Genomic DNA, 19,243 nt, shown 5'->3' with positions numbered 1-19,243 from the left:
GGTCCCCCTCCCCATGAAAATGATGATAATGTTGAAGATGTTAATGCCATGAATTTTGTGCCCCGTGAGGGAAATAATGGAATGCGACCAAATTGGAATCAAAACCCAAACCGTAGTTGGAATCAAAACCAAGGTTGGAATCAAAGTCAATGGAATCAAAGTGGTGGTGGTTATGATAACCAAGGCCAAGGTAGGGGAAACTCTTCCAATTACAATGGAAGAAGTTACTCAAACCAAAGACCCAATTGGAATCAAAACCAACAACACTATTCCAACAACCAACAACGTTTTAATTCCAATCAGGGTTCCGGGGGTAATAGACCTCAAAATGCTTCTACTTTCTCACAAAATAGTAGACCCCCCGGTTTTGACCAAGTAAGGCCCCATTCTCAAATTCCCCCTACTCAACCCCTCCAAATAGAAGCCCCTCCTGATCCTATGATGGCTATGCTTCAAAATTTCATTAAAAATCAAGAAAACCATAATAAGAGTCAAGAGGAAGAAAAGAAACAAATCAAGGCACACATGAAAATGCTTGAGACCCAAATCTCTCAAATTGCCCAACCAAGTTCTTCATCCTCCCCTTCTTCATCTTCTTCTTTACCTAGTCAAGGTGTCAACCCCAAGTCTATGTATGCCATTACTACTAGAAGTGGGAAGATCCTTGAGAGTGAACTAAATGTTGAGAAGAGTCCCGATGTGAGGATAGGACTTGAGGTTGAGGATGAATCATCAAGAGAGAATGAGATTCTAGAGGGAAGTGCCGGAAAGAATGAGAGGGGTGAGAAAGAGAAAGAGAAGGAACTCGAAAAGGAGAGCACCAAAGATCAAACATCTTTACTCCTTAATCTCCAACCTAGGAATGAGAGGTTGCCTTTTCCCCAAAGATTTGCTAGGTCTAGGCTTGATGTCCAATTTGGAAAATTTTTAGATGTAGTAAAGAGCTTGCATGTTTCTATACCCTTTGTGGATGCTATGAAAGAGATGCCACACTACTCTAAATTCCTAAAAGACCTCCTGAATGGAAGGAGAGAAGTTGAAACCGTTAGCTTAACCGCAAATTGTAGTGCTATTCTCTCCAGTAAGCTACCAACTAAATTGCAAGATCCCGGTAGTTTTTCCATCCCTTGTTCTATCAATGAAGTTCATTTGGGGAAAGCTTTGTGTGACCTAGGTGCTAGTGTGAGTTTAATGCCTTTCTCGGTCTACCAAAAGCTTAATGTGGGAAACCTTTCACCTACAAACATCACCCTCCAATTAGCAGATAGGTCCACAAAATTGCCTATAGGGAAAGTAGAGGACATACCCCTTAGAGTCGGTAAGTTCACTTTTCCGGTGGACTTTTATGTTCTTGAAATGGATGAAGATGAAAGAATTCCTATAATCTTGGGTAGGCCATTCCTAGCTACCTCTAAAGCAATTATTGATGTCAAAGAAGGCAAGATGACCTTGAAGGTTGACAATGATTCTATCGAATTTGATTTGAATAAGGTGATGAGACAACCTTCCTCTGACAATGAATGTTTTAGAATAGATACAATTGAAAAACTTGATGAATGAGTTTAGATACCCTTATATGCATGCTTCTAATGATCTACTTGAGAATGTTTTGTTGAATGAGAATGAGGTAGGTGATCAAAAGGAGATGCAATTATATGAGGAAATGCTTGATGAGAAAGAAGAGACAACCCCCGACCAAGAGATGCCCCAACCGTATGAAGTCTTCCAAGTAGAAGAGGAGGAAATCTCCAATGGTAAGGTAGCTCCGAAGGTAGAATTGAAACCTCTACCTTCGGGCTTGAGGTATGTCTTTTTGGATGTTAATGATACTTTTCCGGTCATTATCAATGCTAACCTCACGGAAGAGCAAACCTCCTCATTGCTTAATGTTTTGAAAATGCATAGGAAGGCTTTGGGTTATACTCTTGATGATCTCAAAGGTATAAGCCCCTCCCTATGCATGCATAAGATCGATTTAGAGGAGGGTGCTAAGCCGTGTAGGCAACGACAAAGGAAACTTAATCCTTCCATGCAAGAGGTTGTGAGAAAGGAAGTTTCCAAGCTACTTGAAGCAGGGATCATCTATCCAATCGCTCATAGTGATTGGGTATCCCCGGTTCAAGTAGTGCCGAAAAAGGGAGGTATGACGGTAATGATCAATGATAAGCAACAATTGGTCCCAACTCGGCTTGTTACGGGTTGGCGCATGTGTATTGATTACCGCCAATTAAATGCCAACACTTCCAAAGACCATTTTCCATTACCGTTCATCGATCAAATGCTTGAGAGGCTTACAAAGCATGCTTTTTATTGCTTTCTTGATGGTTATTCGGGATTCTTCCAAATCCCAATTGACCCAAAAGATCAAGAAAAGACCACTTTCACTTGTCCCTACGGAACTTTTGCTTACCGTAGGATGCCTTTTGGTCTTTGTAATGCCCCGGCCACCTTCCAAAGATGCATGATGTCAATTTTTAGTGAAATGATCGAGGAAGAAATGGAAGTTTTTATGGATGATTTTTCCGTTGGTGGAGGCACGTATGAGCAGTGCCTAATGAATTTATCTTGTTGTTTAGAAAGGTGTGAGAGTGCCAACTTGGTGCTCAATTGGGAGAAATGCCACTTCATGGTGGAAAACGGCATTGTTCTTGGCCATAAAATCTCCCAAGTGGGCATCGAAGTCGATGGTGCGAAGGTTGATGTGATCGAGAAGCTTCCTCCTCCCACAAATGTGAGAGAAGTGAGGTCCTTCCTTGGTCATGCCGGCTTTTACCGCCGCTTCATCAAAAATTTCTCTTTGATTGCTAAGCCTCTCACATCTCTCTTGCAACAGGATAAAGAATTTGTATTTGATGAAGCTTGTCATGAGTCATTTTGCAGGTTGAAAAAGGCCCTTTGCACCGCCCCCGTAGTCCGAGGACCGGATTGGTCTCTACCATTCGAGCTAATGTGCGATGCAAGCGACGGGGCCATTGGATCGGTTCTGGGACAAAGAAAGGATGGGAAACTTCACGTTATATACTATTTGGTCCAAGACTCTCAATGATGCCCAACGAAATTATACAACTACCGAAAAAAGAGTTTTTGGCGGTTATCCACTCATTTGAGAAGTTTAGAACCTACCTCATTGGTTCTAGGACAATAGTGTATACCGATCACTCGGCTCTCAAATATTTGATAAGTAAGAAGGAGGCCAAACCGAGGTTGTTGAGATGGGTGTTGGTCCTTCAAGATTTTGATTACGAAATGAGAGATAAGAAGGGAGCCGAGAACGTGGTGGCGGACCACCTCTCTAGGTTAGGAGCTGCAAGAATACATGAAGACGATTTGCCAATTGAAGATGCCCTAATGGATGATGTCTTATATGCTCTTGAGGCAAAATCGGAGCCTTGGTATGCGGATATTGTGAACTACTTGGCTTGTAGTGCCATACCTCCGGATTTCACTCCTCAACAACATAGAAAGCTCAAGCATGAAGCAAAGAAGTATATATGGGATGACCCCATGTTGTTGAAGAGAGGGGTGGATGGACTCTTGAGAAGATGTGTTCCTAATGAAGAATTCCAAGATGTGCTCTCAATGTGCCACTCATCCCCTTGTGGTGGTCATATGAGTGCTCAAAAGACCGCTTCCAAGGTTTTGCAATGTATGCTCTTTTGGCCGTCTCTATTCAAAGATGCTTGGCAATTTGTTAAGACTTGTGATAGGTGCCAAAGGACAGGGAACATATCACGGCGCGATGAGATGCCCCAAAATCCTATTCTTGAACTTGAAATCTTTGATGTTTGGGCAATTGACTTCATGGGCCCTTTCATCTCATCCCAAGGAAACCGGCACATTCTAGTTGCCGTTGATTATGTCTCCAAATGGGCGGAAGCCGTGGCATCTCCCACCAACGACTCAAGGGTGGTCATCAATTTGTTCAAGAAAGTCATCTTCCCAAGATTCGGTGTTCCTAAGGCAATCATAAGTGATGGAGGCTCACACTTCAAGCACCATGCATTCAACAAGCTTCTTTCAAAGTACGGTGTATCTCACAAGCGAGGCCTTGCTTACCACCCCCAAACAAGTGGTCAAGCGGAGGTCACAAATAGGGAGTTAAAAGTCATCTTAGAGAAGACTGTTGCTAGAACAAGGAAGGATTGGTCCAGTAAGCTCATTGATTCATTGTGGGCATATAGGACCGCCTTCAAGACTCCTATAGGGACTACCCCCTATAAGCTTGTTTATGGGAAAGAATTGCCATTTACCCGTAGAGATGGAGCACCGAACGCATTGGGCAATCAAGCAAATCAACTTTGATCTCCACAGTGCGGGTGAGCAAAGGCTTCTAGAGCTTCATGAGTTGGAAGAGCTGAGAATGAATGCATATGACAGTGCAAGCCTCTACAAAGCAAGAACCAAGGCATGGCACGATGCTCGAATTTCCAAGAAGGAATTTGTGGAAGGACAAAAGGTCCTGCTCTACAATTCAAGACTCAAGCTCTTCCCCGGGAAATTGAGATCTAGATGGAGCGGTCCATTTCAAGTGTCCAAAACCTTTCCTTATGGCTCGGTTGAGATTTTCAATGACAAGTACCCTCCATTCAAAGTGAATGGGCAGCGTCTCAAGCCATACTATGAGGGTCAGCTAATTGAGAAGCCAGAAAATTTATCTCTCATTGATGTTTCCAAATCACCATGATTCCGTGTGAAGTACGTCAAGCTAGTGACGTTAAAGAAGCGCTTACGGGAGGCAACCCGGTTTCTAACCTCTTTGATTTTATTTTCTTTCAAATCGCTTGAACTAATCCACCTAACGCTCTTCCCAATCAATTCTGATGCAGGCGTGATTGCGTGTGTCCACGAGGAAAGAAAGGCAAGAGCAAAGCAGAAAAATTAAAAAAAGAGAGGAATTTTGAAATTTTGTGCTCGGATGAATTCTAAAGAAACAGAACCTCAGCGCGATTTGAATGCGGCTGTAGCGCGATCCGCAGCAGCATTAAAGCGCGGGCGCGCCTGGTTTCGTTGCGGGCGCGCAATTTTTATGAATGAAAATTTCTCCAATTCCAGGGAGTTGGAGCGATTTTATCGCGGCTGAAGCGCGATCCGCAACAGCAGTAAGGCGCGGGCGCGCCTGGTTTCATCGCGGGCGCGCCGTTTTTGTGAATATAAATTCTCCAATTCCAGGGAGTTGGAGCGATTTTATCGCGGCTGAAGCGCGGCCCGCATGAGCAGTAAGGTGCGGGCGCGCCTGGTTTCTTCGCGGGCGCGCCTGGTATACGCTTGAAAATTACTTCCATTCCAGGAGGCAGGAGCGATTTGGCCGCGATTGCAGAGCGGCTCGCGTTTTAAAGAAGGCGCGGGCGCGTCTATTATTAGCGCGGGCGCGCTGTAGTTTTACTGATTTCCAGGAAGTTGGAGCGATTTAGGCGCGATATAGGAGCGGCTCGCGTTTTCTTTAAGGAGCGGGCGCGCCTTAATCGGGAGCGGGCGCGCCTTTCTGGATATCAGAAAAAAAATAAAATACGGTGGCTTCTTATATTCCCGCAATTTCCAAATCCTCACAAACATAAACCAAACCCTCTTTGCCTTTCTCTCTCTTCACGGCCGCTCCTCACCACCATAGCCAAGATCATCTTCTTCCACCTTCATAAATCAATCATTCTCAAAATATAAACCACATCAATCATCCTCAAGCTTCAATCAATCATCCTCTCCGTTTGTTCATCTTCAAAGGTAGCAATTGGGCATCAAGGGCACAACCGCAACGAACCCCCCCCCCCCCTTCCTACTCAAATCCTTCACCAAATCGACACCAAAACAGCAATCTTCCGCATAAAGGTAAAGGTATTCGATCTCCTTAGTTAATTATTCTCTTGGATTAATTTTAAGTAAGGATTTTGATTATCTTAGGTTATTAGCGAAATTTGGTTGATTATTGTTGAAATTATTGCTGGATTCTGTTGAACTTGTTGTTGTTGATTAGTATCTTAGGCTATATTCGTTGCGTGGTTGGATTATTATTGCTTGTGAACAGGTACATTGTAGTTTTGTGGAGGTTAAGATTGGAAATAGCCGGAGTTGGCTTTGAAAAGGAGTGAAAAAAAAAAAAAAAAAAAAAAAAAAGAGGTGGGCAGTCATGAGTCTAAGAATTGGGAAGAAGAGAAAAACTGCAAAGTCGGGACAATCGTCCCAAAACCAAGAGTCAGACCAACCCAATGCCTTACCCACCCTAAAATTTTTACACAAAAGCCACTCCTCCATACACTCGGAAATGCAAAAACGTAAGTTGCGACCTTCTAGACACTACCATCGTGGAGACATGATAAAACTCGGTATTAATGATGATTTGTGGATTCTTTTTGACAACCTTCGATTAGGGTCATTCATAAACTCCTCATTCATGACCTACAAAGAACCCACATTAGAGTTTTTCTCGTCTTTTCAAGTGGATAGTCTAGAAAATGACGACTTTCGAATTTCTTTCCAACTCTTCAACAACCCCCACACCATGTCATTGGCAGAGTTCAACCGAGCCCTCGACCTTCACCCCGATGCCGACATTCACTACCCTCTATATGAGAGCTTTGGGGAGTATAGTGAGTACGCTTGGTGGCGTTCAATTTCAGGCAAAAATGAGTTTTACACCCGGACTTCCATAGCCAGTGAGATTTGGCACCCTGCCCTTAGGATCCTACACCGTTTATTAGGGTATTCTATCATTCCTAAGCAGGACCTAGGGAAGCTGACTAAGGAAGAGGTCCTTTGCCTATGGATAGCCACAAAGGCAGAGCATGCTCGGAGGTTGAATTTGGGTTTCCTCTTCATGCAAACCTCCCAAGCCAAAGCAAAGGGGAAAAAGCCAGGGGAGATACACTGCGGGGCGATGGTCACTAGACTGGCCACCAAATTAGGTTACACTGACCTTCTACCTCTATGCACGGCCGTAGGTAGTAGTGGGGATATTTACCTTGATTTGGACCAGCTTCGCCGTTCTGATTTTATTACCCCCACGGCGAACCCCAATGCTTTTAGGTGGCTAGTTAGAGGAGCCCACCATTGTTTCCTCCCCAAGCCTCACTTCACTTCTCTCACGCGTCAGTCCCCTAATGTGTGGAGAGTTTTGAGAGATAGCGGGCGAGTGCCTGATGTCGATGGGGACGATGAGGTTGGAATGGGTAATGAGGAGGAGGTTCAGGAGGAGGAGCAGCAGCAGCAGCCGGTTACCCAGCAACCCGCAGGTACAGGTACATTTCATCTATCTGATATAGCTAGGAAGTTGCAGGCAATTTATGAGTCACAGCAAGGCCACCATCTGCAGCAGCAGGCCCTCTATGACTCCGCTGTGGATAGAGGAGAGATTGCCCCCCCGTGAACTACCCCAATTGGCCGCCTCAGCACGGCCCTGTTCCTTCTTGGGGGGGGGGACAATCTCCCCACTTACCCCTACTGGCAAGGTCCTTCCGAGCCTAGTAGGGAGCTCCGCAGCTTCCCAGAGGACGGGCAGTACGATTATCGTGTGCCCGGCGGGTGTGACTTTAGAGGGGACCCTGCGTACCCCTATGCACATCCTGATCACCCCGCCCCACTGTACTCTCAATCTGAGGACACTCCCTCTGATCCTTTGCCTAGTTGGCAAGAGGATCTTTACAGAGGTCACTACGGTTGGCCGCCGGGCTTTGACGGTGGTTGGGGCCTTTTCGGCCCCCCTAGTGGCTTCACTTATGACGAGCCGCCACGTCGGGCTGGCTCACCTAGTGAGCCCGGCTCTAGTGGCCAGTAGGCTGCGTCCTTGAGTATATCTCTCTCCCTTGTTTTTGTACGCTTATTTTGATGAGTTGGAGATATACTCTTGGTAGGGAGTGACTTGGTTGGGATTCTTACTTGCTCGCCTGCCGGTCTTTCATTGTTTTCCCTGTACCTTCATGCTGCTGATTCTACTGAGTTACATGACTGTTTTCTTTGGTTTACTTTGCCCCTGTTCACTAATACTGTTGATGAGTTTTTGATATGGTTTTGATGATGATGCTGCTTTGGGGACGCTTCTCTCGGTTTGATGGATACCGCTGAGTCCGCCCCCCGTTTTCCCTGTCGATAATGATGATTACTGGTATTCGCCAACATGGCGATTCACCAGTGCAGGTATGTATTTATGGCTTGATGATTTTTGAGGTAATGTTGATTTTGGTGAAGATCTAGAAATTTTGTCAAGGGTAGATTAGTTTATAGCGAAAAATAAAAAAAAAAAAAAAAAAAAAAATTAATTTGACTTGCGTTCTTGAATGTCTTTATTCCTAAGGATTAAGAGTTTCTGCGTTCTTGGATTGCCATTGGTTGACTCTAAGATATGTCTATGCTAAGGTAGTTGCTAGAACTCGTAAGGCCCACCGAACCCAAATTCACTTGTTTGTGGTAAGATGGCGTTGCCCTCTTTGGGGGATTTGAAGCCCTAAAGGTAGTTTTTTGTAACCCATGTCAGATTTATTGTTCAAGCCTCCACCACTTATTGTATGAGCGGCATAGGATCCTTACCAAGGCATGCTTCGATCGAGAACTTGTTGTCTAGCTACCCGAGATCGCGACCGAACTATATCTAAGGACGATAAAAGCATTTTCTTCGGTGACTATTTTGCTTTTCTAGGTTTATCTTTCCTTTTGTTGCTTCTTGATAAATTATTATTATTTTTTTTTCTTTTTGCGTTTGCCCCTTGCTAGCCATGATTGAGCCTGCACCTCTTTGTTCATAAACACATTCAAACCCCATGACCTTTTGTTTCACTTTTCGCCCAATGACTTGTGAAGTTTGAGACATGATAGTTTGTAATGATTTAAAATCGGAAAGTTGCAAGGTGATGGTTTGGAATTTGAAATAACAAGCAAGGACAATGGAAGTTCCCCATAAAAAAAAAAAAAAAAAAAAAATTGTATATAGTTTGAGCATTGAGGGCACTGCTCATTTCAAGCTTGGGGGAGAGGTTCTACGCATTTTGTATATACTTTTGTGAGTTTGTGCTGAATAAGCTTGGGGGAAGATGTATTTTGTTTGGAAATTGGTGATATTCTACTTTGTTATGAGAATTGGCGACATCTTCTGCTTCACAATTAGGATTTACCACCAAATTTTCATATATACTTATTTTATTTTATTTTATTTATTTATTTATTTCTTTCCTCACCCTTACCTCCTAGCCTGCATTACAACCCTAAGTCCTTTTAACTTGGATTGGTTGAGTCACTAGTCGGTGGAGGGAGCTAGATTTCAAGCATATGGAGAGAGCATGACTTGGTAAGATGTCGGGTCACCCTTGTTTCATTTGTTCCGGCTCCTTCGTGGAGTCATGAGATACTACCTTGAAGGGTGGATTTGAATCCAGATGAGGGAACGCGGTAAGAATGTATGGAATGCGGGTGGAGTGGAGCATATTAGAGTTCTCTATGCTTAGAATAACTTATCTTTCAATCAACCATTGGCATCCAAAAATGTGTTTACTCTTAGTACCTAGAAAGATTGTCATCCATCTATGCTTGTTTGTAGTTGATTTTCTTCTTTATTTGCTCCTTTGTTTTGGTTTGTCTTGAGCATGTCGCCAAGAGTTGTGGGTTAAACTCTTTGGAAACCCCCACGAGAGCATACTCGTCCTCATTGGCGACTTTGAGGTTTAAATGGCTTGTTGTTTATGTTAAAAACAACCGTGATTCCTACGAAAGTGAGTTAGTGTAAATTCCTTCCCCCCCTCTTTTTATTTTATTTTATTTTATTTTATTTTTATTTATATTGCTTGTGTTTGGATAATCGTTTCTCAATCTTCTTTGCCTTTAGCTTTGCTCGAGGACGAGCAAAGGTCTAGCTTGGGGGAATTTGATGAGTGACATTTATGTCGCTCTTAGGATAGTCTTTTCTAGTAGTTTTAGTAATAATTCAGTTCATTTTAGTATGTTTTTGCTATGATCCTCCTATTTCGAGTATTCTACCTTTGTGGCGCGTAATGTGTATTCATGTGGTTTAGGTAGTCTATACTCCCCTCCCCTTTCGTTGTATCACGCCTTGCCTTCCTGTTCCATGATTGCAGGCGTATGCTGTTGATTCAGAGATGGAAGGGATAAGGGCAAAACAGGAAGAAATCCAAACCAGACGAATGGCGCGGGCGCGCAACCAAAGGAGCGGGCGCGCATCTATAGAGCGCGGGCGCGCTGATGAGCGGGATCAACCATTAAATACCCTCTTTGGAGCGGGCGCGCATTTCTAGGAGCGGCCGCGCCATCATTTAACGCGCGGGCGCGCCACTGTTGGGCGCGGGCGCGCCTCTCTGCTGCTGATTCAAATCCCGATTTCAGCCCAAGTTAAAAGAAAAAAAAGCAAAAACGGCGAAGGGGGGAGGAAAAGATAAAAAAAAAAACTAGCATAGAAACCCAAGGAGAGAGCTCAAAAATATCAATTTCTAGGTCTTTGTTTTAGAAAAATTTTGTATTGAACAATCATATAGCTTTTAGTGTAATTCTCATTGTCTATCAACATTAGTTTTACTTTTAGTTTTTGAAGAAGTAATTTTGCAACATTGATGTATGGTCAAGCTTGGAGATTGAAGATTGAATGATGTGTGGCTCTTTATTTGGATTTCAATGAAGGTTTTGGTATATTTCTCTATTGTCTCTTGCTTTTATGATTAAAGCTTCTACTCTTGTTAATTTAGTTGATAAAAACTTTGTCTTTCTTACCATTTCATTGGTTATAATGTTGCTTAGCATGATTGTAGTTGTAGTTATGACTAGTGAGTAGTTTCTTGTTGCTAGGGGTTTGGTGAAGATATACTTTGAGTTTGATGTATGTTAGGCTAGGTTAATTTGGAATATTTGTGATTAAATCTTCCTTGTGCTTATACTTATTAGTCACTCCATGTTTATGGCCATATGCATGTTGTGGTTGAATGACGTGAACTAAATCGTGACGATAGTGCGATTTAGGAATAGTCATTAGGTGATTGATTATTGCATGACCTTAGCTTGTATGCCTTACGACGATAGTGTGAGCGTATGTTAGCTAGGAAGGCTCTTAATCCCGATAGGTGATTAGAGAGTATTCTTGATATTGCCTTGTATGAGTCGCTTGGGTTACATGTAAACCTATTTTCCGATGCCTAACTTCGTTGAAATCAAAGCATGTTTGATCCTTCCCCCTAGTACCTATTTTAATTGTTGTTCTATCCCCTTTAGTCATTACTTTACCCACCACACTTCTTGATCGAATTAGATTAACATTAGGAGATAAATAGCGGTGCTTAATCGTTTCCCTGTGTTCGACCCTTAACTTGCCTCTATACTCTTTTAGTTGCATGTTTAGGACTACAAATATCATTTGATAGAGGTTTCTTAGTGACGACCTAAAATACCGCCTGTCAGAACCGCAGACCAGGTTATAACAACTTGCTGTCATTCTTCTCCAGCATTACACTGGAACTTGCAGACCAAGTCCCGCTGGAAATTGCTGTCATGCTTCTGTTAGGAAGCTCTTGATATGTTCTTGTTAGGGAACACCTTGTGGTTTCATCTAGCTTTGTTTAGAGAACTTCTTTATAGAACTTTTCCTCTGTCCTTACTTATCATCCTTAGTCTTCTTAAGTTCCTCTGTTCCTAGAGTTTACTCATTTTGCAAACATCAAAACAATAGAAAACTATTATTAGATAGAAGTTTGCTCAATCATCAACATCATCATCAAAACCTCTTAAGGGTCAATAACTTCCCCCTTTTTGATGATGAAAAACTGAGCAAATTGAGGATAACTAAGCAAAACAGAAGGCTCACATTTTTTATTTTTTCATTTTTCAAAGAAAAACTGAACATAGCACATCTACAAAAACAAACACACACTCAAACTTAAATACAAAAGAAAAATAGAACAAAACAGAAAGAAATAGAAAGCACAAGAAAGCACGTAAAGGATTTAGAGAAGAAAAAACCCTTTGTTACTTACTAAACTAGAACTAGAACAATTACACCTCCAAGTTTGAACCTGTTTTCCCCCTTTTGGCATTATCAAAAAGCTGAATTTTCAAAGTTTTATTCATGTAATCACAGCCCCACAAGAAATTCATCGAGTGTGGGAAATAGGAAGCAACACTGGGTAGTTCTCTTAAGCTAGGACTTTCACACAAATTAACCTATATTTTCTTAACCAGCAATGCCGCATTCATATATAGACAAAGTTCCAGGATATATAAACATAGCCAAAACCAACCATTAAGAGTTTTTAAACTATTACAGACCAAGTTCAAAAGTAATTAAGATCAAAATAAGTTCAAAAGTATCAAAATAAACATAACATTGCTCCATAAAACCAGGGTAGGGGAATTAATTTAGGCTAGAGGATAGGCTGCAGGGATTGGGAACTGATCATCAATCTTTAAGCATCTTGAGAATATTCTTAAGATCTGCCTTGTTTTCGGATTCCATCTTTTTCAGCTTCCTTTCCATGCTAGAAACAGCTTTATGAAATTCCTTTCCTTGATTCAGAATGCTCTTCTCCATGACCTTCATCTTCCCTGTCATCTCCAGGAGTTGTCCTTCTACCTGCATGAATCTGTTTGACAGATAAGAAATTTACTCATTAGCCCCCTCTTCTCCTTCACTGAGTTCCAAAGGCTTAGTGACACTGGTTTTAACCTGAGTTCCAATTGAGAGTCTCCTACTCTTCCTCACAGGCTATCTTAGCTGGGAGCTCTCCTCCTTTGCCTTAGCCTTTTTCCCTTCATATTTCACACATTTTCCTTTCAATACTTCGAGACTTATCCCCCTCAGCGTTTCTTCATTGATCACATTTTTTCCCTTTTACCTCACACGACCATAAAAATCCACAAGTTTCACACCTAGATCTTCAAACACCGAAGCAAGGATAGCACCATAACAAACTTTTATCTCCTTTTCTACACAGTGCTCTAGGTGTTGCATCATCAAAGCAGGAAAGGTAATTTTAATTCTTTTTGACATGGAAAATTAAGGCCATATCCAGATAGCACAATTCATTCTTCTTTTGAGTTATAGGAACTAAAGAATTTTTCACAAGATTAAACAACAATTTGTGCAGTGGAGACAAGTCATTGTGATTCATGACGCTCACACCCCTCTTTCTTCCTAAGTAAGAAATTACTTCTGTTTTAGCATGACATTCTGTAATCCCCCGTATTTTTAAATATTTTATAAATGAAATTTTATTTTATTTATAATATTTATTTGTAATTTTTTTCGAAATTTAATTTCAAAAGTTTCAAATTATTAATTTGGGTCAAAATTATTTTAGCACAAATTATTTTATGAACCTTCATTCTATAATTTATGCCCAAAAATAAAGGTTAACCCATTTTGTTTATTTAATTGGCCCATTATTTTCATGAGGCCTAATTTTACCCTACAACTCTCTCTCCTATAAATACCCCATTAATCCCAAATTTTTCCCACACAAAAGGTTAGTTTTATTTTTCCTTCTCCTTTATTTTTATTTTCTTTTTCTTTTTCCTTTTTCTTTCTTTCTTTTTCCTCTTTTCACGTGAAACACCACTGCCACCCAACACTAGCTACTGCCGCTTGCTGCCCACACCACCACCAGTCGCCGGATGCTGCCCAGACCACCGGCGAACACCTGTTGACCCACCAACGGCCCATCCATGGCCTAGCCCTGGCTACCCTCTTTCCTCCTCCTTTGTTTTCTTTTTATTTTGCTTAAAAATTATTAATTTGTTTTGGGTTTTGGTTTTTGTTGTTTGTTGTTTGTTGTTTGAACTTAGTTAATTTAGTATCAAAATGGATTTTGATAATTTAAACTTATAATTTTCAGATTATTAAAGTTGTTATGATTTTCAGATTTTGTAATTATAAAACCTAGGCTTTTAATTTATTTAAATTGGGATTTTAGGGTTCTAAAGAATAATTAAATTGGGGCTTTTGTTCCTATTGAATTTCTAATCATTAATTAAGCATAAAAACATGTTTTTAAGGAAGTTTTAATGAGTTTTCAATCAAATTATATTGCTGGAAATTAGTTTGGGTATTAATTTTTGATTGTTGGTTGTTTTCTAGGAAGTGATTATTCCCTAGGAGACTTTTAAGTGATTAAAAGTGGCACAAAGGATTGTTTATACGAGGTACGTAAATGTCTAATTTGTTGTAAGTAGTATCATGTTTAGGTATCAAAAGGAAAGAAATTAGTTTAATGTTTAGAGAACTCTTGAATGGAAATTGTTTGGTTAAACATTGAATTAATTCATGTGCTTATGTTTATGAGACATGTTTTGGTGAATCGATTATGTTTGTATGGAATTATGGATGCAAGCATGCTGTATTGGATTAATTGTTTGTATGAAATGTTGAAAAAAGCATATTTTTATTGGTTTGGTTTGATTACCACATTTGGATTATTGAAGGATTTGAATTGAATGGTTTAAGTGGAATGAATTTATTAATTATTCGATGAGGTTATTATTATTTTATTTATTACTCAAGCATGATTTTTTAGTATGTAGAGTAAAGGTGGATTAAGCCGAAATGGCTAGGTGGGTTGACTTTGTTCAACAATTTTTGATAATTTGGAATTTAATGGAATTAAAGGTCAATTTGTGATGTGATCATCGCTGCCCTAATTAAGATTAAAAGTGAAATTCTATCAGTGGTTGTGTGTGGTTACTTGAATTGGTCGGCTCTTATTATTTAAAGTTGTAATCATGTAAAGTGAAACATGGATGAGTAATAAAACTCTAGAAAGCGTGCACTTCTAGCCTATTGACAATTATGGGTTGGGGTACATGGTAGTAGCCTATGGATTTCCGAGGCGTGTTTGATCAACATTTCTTCTTTTCTTTTGGTATTTACATTTTTATTTTATAATGAAACTAAGATGGAATCCTAGACTAACTTTGTGAGAATGGAGTCGCGCCCATTCTTGCATCGCACTATATTTTTATTTTAAATGGTCATTTGGGACCAAAATGATTTGGTGGATTTGACAACCTCGTCTATTGCTCACTCCAATTAAATTAATTAAATTAAATATAAAGAGTCAAGTGGATTGGAATTGGTTAGTGAGTATGTTGAGTTGATTGAACTATTTTGGTGTGGAGTCTTGGTTAATGAATTTATATGGAATGTTATTTATTTTAATTAGTTGAGCATGCTAGTTTTGTGCGTTGTACCTTGTATGTACTCAACTTTGGTGATTGCGTGCTTTTGTGTGTTTTCTTTTGGCCGTGGCCTTCGCCTTTCAATGATCCTGTGATGATCCAATTATTACACTTGTATTATTGGGGAGCAGTATTGCATAGGTTAACTTGACGATGTAAAGTTCTGGGATTTAACAAACACATTGTCAAGGGATTGGTGTGATTGAGAGTATTCATTCTTTGTGTTGAACTTATTTATGATTTGTTATTTATTTACGATTTGGGTTTTGAATATTGGTTTGATTTTAAATAAGGGCTTTATATGGTTCCAGTTTGTAAGCTATAACTTAGTGGTTTTCTAAACTATATTATTTTCAAGATTTAAGTTTGGATTTTCCACTGCGATATTCTGATAAAGTCTTAACGCTTTAACACGTGGCGGTAACATGTCAATAGTTCTCCTCTATTTTATTTAAAGTAAGTGGTTTGAAAAAGGGAGAATTATTGGGGTGTTACACCTTCCACCTTTCATGTATGTCTAAAATCCCTCACAAGGAACTTGTAACAAAGTTCCAAGTCGTTCAGCATCAAATTCCACATCTCCCATTTACTTTACTAGTGCATACACCATTATCAAACACACATTCTTTACAGAACTCATCCATGGCCAACAAATATAAGAAATTTTTCGCTTTAACAGAAAACATGAATTCCCACCCTTGAAACTTAGTTAGATCTAGAAATTCTAGAAAATTGACATTTCTACACCATGCAAGATCAATTCTATAGCCTACGACATACCTTCTAGCTTGTTTCTCTAGAGCCTTTTGATCTTCTTCCCCCTCATACTCTTCCTTCTCTCCTTCAACTTCCCCTTCAGAAAGTGCTTCGATCTCCTCCAATTCCTCTTCAAGTGTACTTCCTGCTTTCTCAGCCTTTCTTTTCTTCCGTGCCAAGACCCGATCAATGATATTTGGTAGATTTGCAGTTGAGGAAGTTGCGGTTTCTTCTAGAGATTTTGGCTTAGTATTTTTGGGTTATGAGGTAATTGAAATTGGAATTTCATGGGTAACATTGGTTGGATCTATAATTGACATATTAATTGGTTATAGGCTTTGAGTTTTGGATGGAGAATTTTCACTTTAGGTCTTAGGGTTTTCTTCCTCCATGGTTTAGTGTGGTTTAGCTGTAAAATTTTTGTGTGGTTGAGGGTTTATTGAGAATTGAATTGATTTGGCTGTTAATAAAAGAGGTGGCTGGGTGCATTTTTATAGAGACGGTAAATTAATGAGGCGGTGTAAAGGGAAGTGAAGAGTTAAGCTTTAGGAACAATGAATTTATCCAATTTTGAAATAGTTATCCGGATGGATTTTCAAATTCAATGTTTATCTTTTCAACAACAAAACCTTTTAATTTCTAAAAGATAATTTTTGAAAAAGAAATTTTAAACAAGATTAACTAGGAACGTGTCATATACATGTCTACATTAACTTGAAAATCATGTACAGTTTAATGAGTGTTAATTGTACTAACCTTCAAAAATTTACCAACGATGACATTCTCGATGTGCTTATCACACCAAGTTTGTGATAGATGTTTTATTTCTTCTATTGGTGTGTAATCAATAATGCCATATCTAGAAACTTCAGTTGCAATCAATTAAGCTTGATCATCCCAAGTTCCAGTCTCATTTTCTCAAAGTTTTCTCTACTCAAAGGCTTCGTTAGAATATCAACAATTTGATTTTCTGTTGAACAAAATTATAACTTGATATTGCCTTGTTCCACATTATCTTTCAGAAAATGATGTCTAATGTGGATATGCTTAACCTTAGAGTGTTGAAATGGATCTTTAGAGTACATATGGCACTTGTATTGTCACAATAAATTGGAACACACTTAAATTTAATACCAAAATCACTTATTTGTTGCTTTATCCATAACATCTGTGAACAACATGTAGCAGAAACTACATATTCAGCTTTTGTTATGGATAAGGCAACCGTGTTTTGCTTCTTGGAACCCCAAGAAACTAAACACAAACCAAGGAATTGAGTCATACGTGATGTGCTCTTTCTCTTGACTAAATCACCTGCATAGTCAGCATCAATGTATCCTACTAAATCAATTGATTCACTTCTAGGATAGTAGAGGCATAAGTCATCAGTTCCTTTTAGGTACCGTAGTATTCTCTTGACTGCTTTTAAATGAGATTTCTTTGGATTTACTTGGAACCTTGCACATAGCCCTACACTGAACGATATGTCAGGTCTACTAGCAGTTAAGTATATTAAGGAACCTTTATCATATCTTGATACATTGTCTGATCTATGCTGGTTCCAATTGAGTCTTCATCCAGTCTGGTGGTAGTTCCCATAGGTGTTTAATTAGTTTTATACCTTTCCATCTTGTATGTCTTCAGGAGTTCCTTTACATATTTTTGTTGTTGAATCATTATCCCTTTCTCGGTTTTCTTAATTTGAAGACCAAGAAAGAAGTTCAGCTCTACCATCATGCTCATTTCGAACTCCCTACTCATAAGGTCAGCAAAATACTTAAACAAAGTTTTGTTAGTTGCACCAAAAATAATATCATCAACGTAAATTTGCATAACTAAAATATCAGTTCCTTTAGATTTCAAAACAGTGTTTTATTTATCTTTCCACATTTAAAATCATTATCTAATAGGAACTTGGACAATCTCTTGTACCATGCTCTTGGTGCTTGTTTTAGCCAATAAAGAACTTTAAAAAGCTTGTAAACATTATTTGAGAGGTCTGGATTTTCTAATCTAGGGGGTTGTTCCACATAGACGTCCTCTTGTAAAAATCCATTTAAAAAGGCACATTTGACGTCCATTTGGTACAACTTAAAACCCATAAACGCAGCAAAAGCAATAAGAATACGTATAGCTTCCAACCTAGCAACTGGTGCAAACATCTCAACAAAGTCTATGTCCTCTTGTTGATTGAACCCCTTGACAACCAACCTAGCCATTATTATTATTGCAGGGTTTCGTAGTGACCCTCACTACGCGGAAGGAAATCCACCAAGACCCGCCCCGATAACTAAAGCAATTAAAGCATGCAAATATAATTAATACATAATTAAAAGAAGGGATAAAGAATTATACCCTAGACGCGTGCTTCGCTCGCTAAAAAAGCTCTTACTTCAACCTCGCAAATGCAAGGCCTCCAACGGTTCGTACCCTCGAACCCGACACGATTGTCCTCAGTCCCGAAGGTTAGTCGGGACCCGAACAAAATATAAACTTTGGAGTTTTACGAACTTAAGTTATTCTCAACAATGGAGATGCCTATATAGTTCCACTTAAGAGTGTATTCCCAAAATCCTACTCAAGGGGTATTTATAAGGAGGACTTAAACCCCTTGTATATGATCAATGTGGGATCATGTGCAATTGTGATAAATTATTTAATTCTAAATTAAATAATTAATCAAAAGAAATCACCATGCAACAAGTGGCAAAAGGATAGAGAGAGTTAGGTGAGGACCAAAACCAATGGGGGGAACCATTGGCTTGCTACCTAAGGCTTTGCTCCAAGTATTGGTCCCCACCTCTCCTAAACCGGCTTCAAGGACTGTTGGGCTGGTAGCTAGCTAGCATGCTAGCATGCACCAGCCAGCACAACTAGCATGCACCGTATCATTGCCTAGCACGCAACGCGCACCAGCCAGCACGCCTAGCACATGCGTGCTGCTAGCAAGCCACGCATGATGCTGGGTGCTGGGCGCTAGGCGAGGCCCTTGCTGCTGGCTGCCTGGCGCTGCTCCTAGCTCGCTGTGCTTGGTGCTGCCATGCGAAGGCACGCACACAAGCACACAGCTATTCGAAGGCATGGTGCTGCTGAGCGAGACAGCTAGCATGCTGCTCGCTACGATGGCATGCATGCACACGCACACACGCACATGCCTAGCCATGCGATAGTGCAGTGCTATGCGTAGGCTATGCAAGGGCTTGCGATAGCACCTAGGCACGCAAGAACGAATGCTGCGGTGATGTTGTGCCATGCGAAGGCACGCAAGCACACTGCTGCGATGGGCTGCCTTGTGCGCCTAGCACGCATGGCGCGCCTAGCACGTACATGGTGCGCCTAG

General features: G+C 40.3%; 2 protein-coding genes across 2 annotated transcripts; both read left to right on the top strand.

Annotated features, from left to right (window-relative positions):
* Positions 1-630: 630 nt before the first annotated feature.
* LOC110697467 lies at positions 631-1,560 on the top strand. Its single transcript, XM_021874834.1, has one exon. It carries the CDS (start codon positions 631-633, stop codon positions 1,558-1,560), a length of 930 nt encoding a protein of 309 aa, XP_021730526.1.
* A 16-nt stretch (positions 1,561-1,576) lies between these two features.
* LOC110697466 lies at positions 1,577-4,684 on the top strand. The gene is made up of 4 exons (XM_021874833.1): positions 1,577-2,141; positions 2,577-2,731; positions 2,881-4,150; positions 4,257-4,684. Exons 1-4 carry the CDS (start codon positions 1,577-1,579, stop codon positions 4,682-4,684), a joined length of 2,418 nt encoding a protein of 805 aa, XP_021730525.1.
* Positions 4,685-19,243: the final 14,559 nt, after the last annotated feature.

The sequence above is a fragment of the Chenopodium quinoa genome, unplaced genomic scaffold, assembly GCF_001683475.1.
Source record: "Chenopodium quinoa cultivar QQ74 unplaced genomic scaffold, ASM168347v1, whole genome shotgun sequence".
Classification (NCBI taxonomy): Eukaryota; Viridiplantae; Streptophyta; class Magnoliopsida; order Caryophyllales; family Amaranthaceae; genus Chenopodium; species Chenopodium quinoa.
The sequence above is the reverse complement of the archived record's forward strand: the minus strand, read 5'-3'. Positions and strand labels throughout refer to the sequence as shown.